The sequence below is a fragment of the Morus notabilis genome, unplaced genomic scaffold (genome assembly GCF_000414095.1).
Source record: "Morus notabilis unplaced genomic scaffold, ASM41409v2 Scaffold544, whole genome shotgun sequence".
NCBI classification, from domain to species: Eukaryota; Viridiplantae; Streptophyta; class Magnoliopsida; order Rosales; family Moraceae; genus Morus; species Morus notabilis.
This window is the reverse complement of record NW_010367917.1, coordinates 108,480-114,247: the sequence shown is the minus strand read 5'-3', so window position 1 is coordinate 114,247 and position 5,768 is coordinate 108,480. Positions and strand designations below refer to the sequence as shown.

General features: G+C 35.1%; 1 protein-coding gene across 1 annotated transcript in view; it reads right to left on the bottom strand.

Moving 5' to 3' along the window:
* Positions 1-2,020: 2,020 nt before the first annotated feature.
* LOC112090258 (histidine--tRNA ligase, cytoplasmic) overlaps positions 2,021-5,768 on the bottom strand; it is an 8,826-nt gene continuing 5,078 nt past the window's right edge. Inside the window, exons 2-8 of the mRNA XM_024175845.1 lie at positions 5,082-5,756; positions 4,762-4,941; positions 4,317-4,574; positions 3,842-3,976; positions 3,325-3,606; positions 3,073-3,213; positions 2,021-2,530 (exon numbers count right to left, since the gene is read on the bottom strand). Coding sequence (XP_024031613.1) covers positions 2,222-2,530; positions 3,073-3,213; positions 3,325-3,606; positions 3,842-3,976; positions 4,317-4,574; positions 4,762-4,941; positions 5,082-5,756 — 1,980 coding nt within the window. The 3' untranslated portion in view covers positions 2,021-2,221. The remainder of the gene's footprint in view (positions 2,531-3,072; positions 3,214-3,324; positions 3,607-3,841; positions 3,977-4,316; positions 4,575-4,761; positions 4,942-5,081; positions 5,757-5,768) is intronic.

The following is a 5,768-nucleotide window of genomic DNA, read 5'->3' as shown; positions in this document are numbered from 1 at the left end:
ATATTTAATAATATTATTTATTTAATATATTATTACATGTTTTCAAAAATTAAACCACCAAACGCAGTTTCAGTTTTTTTTAAAACTGAAATCAATTTCTAAATAAAACTACCAAACGCATTTTCAGAAATAATTCAAAAATGAAACTAAAAACGTTTTCATTTTCATTTTCGTACAGAAAACAAAAACGTTATGGAATCAATTCCAAACGCACCCTTCATTTTTTCTTTCTTTCTTTTTTCTCTCCTATCAAACAACTTACATTTTCATTTTTTCTCCTAAAATTTCTCCATCTTCTTCCTTCCTTATACTTTTCTTTCCTACCAAACATGCTCTTAGACAAAGGCTACGAAAGAAAGATAATTTATCCTTTGTCTCAAAAAAAAAAAAAAAGCAAAATCTAAAAGAATATTTTTTTTTCTTGAATGTGATATGATTATATGGTATAATTTGACAGGTAAAAAAGAAAATAGTATCAAAACAGTTTTTTATTTTATTTTTTTTTTTACAGTTTTTGAAAAAATCTCCTTTTTTTTTTCGATCCTTCTACTATTGTGTTTAATAAATTTGGGAAGAATTAATGTTGGGAAAAATTTATAGAGAATTAAAAATAAAAGTGGTTTAACCTTTAAAAGACAGCCAATAGAAGTAGGTCATATCAATATATCATGAATTGAGTTGAGCCTAATTAGTACCGACCAAACTCTCTTCTTCTCCCTCTTCTTACGCATTTTTCTATTTAAAGTGACAATCAAATGCGGGAAAAAAAAGGAAATGGTATAAAATAGACCAATATAAAAAGCTTAAAAAAATATATAGGTTAATTTTTAGTTATAGAAATTAATAGGTCATAACTTGTCAAGTTATAGTTCATAACCAGATAAGTTATGGACAAATTTGTCAAGTTATGGTTCATAGTCAGACAAGTTATGGACAATAACTTGTCAAGTTATGGTTAATAACCAGACAAGTTATGGACGAAAATAATAATTTGGTCTATTTATTAACTTATGTAAACTATTGACCTATTAATTTTAATTCATCTTAAATCTTAACCTATTTTTCTCTTTCTCAAAAAAAAAAAAAAAATCAAAGGCAAATTCGGGGTGTTAAACGTTGAGAACAACTTGTGGAAGTTAAACATACAAATGGGTTTAACATTTAAAGCATAACAATCAATAGATTGAGGAGAGAAGTAAAGTGAAAACCTTTTTTTTTTTTTTTTTTTTTTTTTTTTTTTTTTTTTTTGGAGAATAGAATTAAGTGAAAGTTGACGTGGGAGGAGAATGAGATATCCTTTTCTTGACAGAGAAAAAATGGAAGGAGTTGGGGGAGGGGACAACAAGGCATGTTGAATGAGGATAAAGTGGAGAGGCTTTCATTTAAATATTAAAAAATAAATATTAAAAAAAAACAGCTAACAGTGTATGTGGCCAAAGTTCCCCAATACTTCTTACAATTACCGAAAGTCTTCTATTAAACTATGAGCCGCTTTGTTGGATGAGACGATTGTATTATTCCTTGTTGCTCATCCATTTGTTTTTGTCACTATTTTGATTTACATTGTGTCCTTTCTAATATTCTAAACAACTTTTTAATTACATAAATCTAACTGTTCTCTTCCTGGGTATAGTCCAGCCATAAGAATGACGCCCCATGTATATTTAATTAATAAATAAATAACGAACCAAAAATACCTACCACAAAACGCCATATCAACTAAATTTCTGCGAAAGATAATCCTTAAAATGCGACCACGGCCATGGTATTTGGTGGCGCACGCACGCACGTACACACTTTTTAATGCTACTCTGCCATTAACATTAATTCATTTGAAAAAAAAAATGTAAAATTTATTCTTAAAACTGCTGAGTCGAAATTTTTATTTTTTATTTTTAATAAATATTTTTTTATTAGTGTAATTATTTAATTAAAAAGATTATAAATTAAGAGTAAAAAATAAAAATTTTGACATAAACACTTTTAAAGAGTATTTATTAAGATTACCCATTTAAAAAAGGTATCAGATCATATTCAAGAAGATGGACTTTGCATGTCTATGGACACAAAAATTGTGGTACAAAAATATGATGCGTTGATTGCCCAACAAACAACAAAAGTCGCCAAATGAATAAATGACTCATAAAGGCATGTATAACCGGTATTATTGTTGTACCAAAGTAGAAGTTAATCAGAGAGTCAGAACCCGGGTTGAAGGAGATCATTTTGAAGGATTCAAGCGTGCTTTGAGTTCCTCAACAACTCTAGATCTCGGGACAACAACATCTTCATTGCTGGACTCGAAATCTTTGATTCTGACTCTGCCTTCATTGCGCTCTCGCTCACCTTGTATCAGCATCCAAGGTATCTTAGACTCCTTGGCACGGTCAAAATGCTTATTCAACCTTTTACTCACCGAGAATTCGGCATACATTTCGGCATCCCAAAGCTCGCTTACTAGCTCTGCGGCTTGACTTAGATCATCACCCAGTATACTCACCAAGACGTCCGTCTTTGATGCTCTCGTTTTCTACCAATTGAAAGACATCCAGTCAGGAAAAGAAAATTTTCACATACACAACATATATATGATGATAGCATCACAAGAAATTCTCCTCGAACATAGTTTCCATGAATAAGATAAGGACAATTCTTCTGCAGGGTAAAAAAGATACCCTACCAGTATTGTGCATAATTTTGTACCCTGCCACAAAATTCACCCCGCGAAAAACATGTCTCATGCCCCTATAGCTTCATAGTAGCACTTCATTGCGCAAAACCTTCTTTGGCTTTGTGTTATTGATGTCTATTAAATGATGACATGAAATGCAAAGAAGCTATCTATGCTATCCATCATTCGAGAGATGGAGACGGACAAACTTCATCTAATCATATGTGACTGGATAGTCATGGGTTCGTAATTAGGTCCGGTTGTTGTACTGGGCCTTCTGGCCTTGTTTGTGGTTACCAATGACAAATAACTTCAATAACTTGAAATGGGGAGTTTGCCTTCACAGAGTTTAAAATTCGACCAATAATAATGAAGTGGACGAGCAGAAGTATCAAACTCACCTGGTTCTGGTCCTTCTGAAGTTGCTCCATTATAGTAAATACTCGCTCGATTCCAAGACTCACACCAACAGCTGGAACCTGCTTTGATCCGAACATGCCTATAAGGTTGTCATAACGTCCACCAGCAGCAATCGAACCAACCTGAGGATCATCAAGCAGCTAATATTGAAGATACAAGACACCACTTTGATGCGGGCGAGAAAAGCAAGTAACTTAAGGCAAAGAAAGCCCAAGAGCATAACGTGAGTTCACCTGTGTGCCTCCTCTGAAAACGGCTTCAAAAATCACACCGGTGTAATAATCAAGACCTCTGGCAAGACTCAAGTCAAAAGTCACCCTGTTTATGCATTTTGATTTTTCCAAAGCCTCAAATAAGATCTCTAGATCATTCAAGGCATCAATAGATGAGCTGTTTTCCAAGAATTTGCTCCCCTCCTGTTTAAGTTTACCAAACAATTCCAGAGGGGGTCCCCTCTCTTTCACAAAAGTGCCAATTTTATCTGCAGTCTCCTCAGTTAAACCCTTTTCCTCCACCTAGCAAACATTTAAGGGCATTAGCAATCATCATCATCAATTACTGGCAATATACGCAAGATCAGAACACCTTTTTTTCCCTAAGAAAAAACTTCCCTTCATTGATAATGAAATAAAATAAAAAGGAAACAGAATAATGCATCCTCAAAATCATAACACTTCCACAGCACAAAATGTTATAACCCGATAAATAAGTACATAATGCAGAAACACATGCTATGTTTGAGTTTCTTACCATTTCTATTTTTATCTGGTCAAAAGATTGCTTGTCTAACTTGTCAATACTTGAACAAATAGTTCTAAACTTCTCAGGGGGCACTCCACATATTTCCAGCATCCCATCCAGTAACTTCCGATGATTCAGTTTTATCTATGAACATCAGTTACATTCCAACATCATTCTCAAATCAAGACTAAGAGCTGAGCCATGAGTCTACATAGACTTGATTCTGTTATTGAGACTAAGAAGAAAAAAAAGAATAAAGGACAATGTTTTGGACAGAAATTTCAAATAAAAAAAATACAAATTTGAATTTCTTGTTTGCTCAACTTTTAGAAAATATATTCCTCTCATTTTAAGCGCGGTAAAGAAGAAAGCAAAAGCATTGGCACCTAAGCAAACCAGGTGATCATTCAAACCAACAAAAAAAAAAAGGAATTTATCCAGAAAGAAAAAAAAAAAGTAAAAACGGTGTTTATACAAAATTTACCTCATAATCTCCGATGTTCAGTTTATCCAGTAGTTCAGTCAAAATCTTAATAACTTCAAAATCCGGCCCCATCCTTTCATATTGACCAGCAATATCAAAATCACACTGATAAAATTCACGATACCTTCCTTTAGATGGGTTGTCTCTTCTGTAAACCTTTCCTATTTGGTACCTTTTCAAGGATGTTAAACCATTTGAAGCCATATGCCTAGCAAATGGAACAGTTAAGTCATACCGCAGAGAAAGATGTTCTCCACCCTGTTAAATCAATCGAGGGAAAAACAAAAGTATCAGAATTGCCTCCAATCGTCGAGGAAAAAGGAAACGAAAATGTAGGGGGAAGAAAAGAAAAAGAGAAAAGGGAGTACTTGACAATCAAAACTGAGAAATCTGGCAAAAAAAAATGCAGTTTCAACTGAAACCAGCGAAAGTTCATCTACTTTACCTGGTCAGCGAGATCATAAATTAACTTTGAATCTTCACCGTATTTTCCCTTGAGAACATCACTTAATTCAAAAACCGGAGTGTCCAGGGCAGTGGCACCGTGCTTCTCAAAAACATCCTCTATGATTGAAAAGGCTTTCTTTCTTACCGTCATTTGTTCTTTAGAAAAATCACGAGTACCCTAACATTCAACATATACATACACAAGTTCAACATGGTACTCAAATCCAACAACTCAAATCTGTTTTAACAGCTCAAACAAAACAAATAGTTCTAAAAAAATGAATGAAAAATACATTTAGCAAGTGTTTGTTTGTTTACCTTTGGAGGCTTGGGAAGTCTTCTAGCTTCATTGCCCTCCACAATCTCCTTCACTTTGCTCAACAAATTATCAAACTCTAAGTCCTTCGGATCGAAAAACGACAACAGCTCCTCAACCCATTTCTCCAACAACCCTCCTGAGCCATCAGAACCACTCACTTTACTCCCTAATCTATTCTTAATCACCTGGATTAGAACACTAGTTCCTTTCCCCAAAAGCACCTTCTTCTTCTTCTCACTCTTCTTGTTAACACTAATTACTTCACCATCTTGACTCTTCTCCTTCAATTCAGCACCTTCAAGAGCCACAAACGCAGTAATGGCCTCCCAAGCCACAATCTTCCACACAAGCCCCACTAAGACATTCACTTGATGCCCTAAACTGTCATAGTTCTCTTCCCCGCCAAAGACCAATTCCGAGACCACCTTAGACTCACTTCTCAACGTATCAGCACTCGGACATTTCTCCTCAAACAAACCCACCAAACTCGATTTCACATCACCATCAACCACCAAAACCAAATTCAGCTTGGCACGGCCATAACTGTACCTTCCAAAGTCCCACAATGCCGTCGCCAACGACGAAAACAAATTCCGCACAGTCTCCGCCGCGCCACTGCCCGATTTGACGGCGGACTTCAACTCCACTCTTGCCACCGAATGCACCAGCCGCGACTGCTTAAAAAA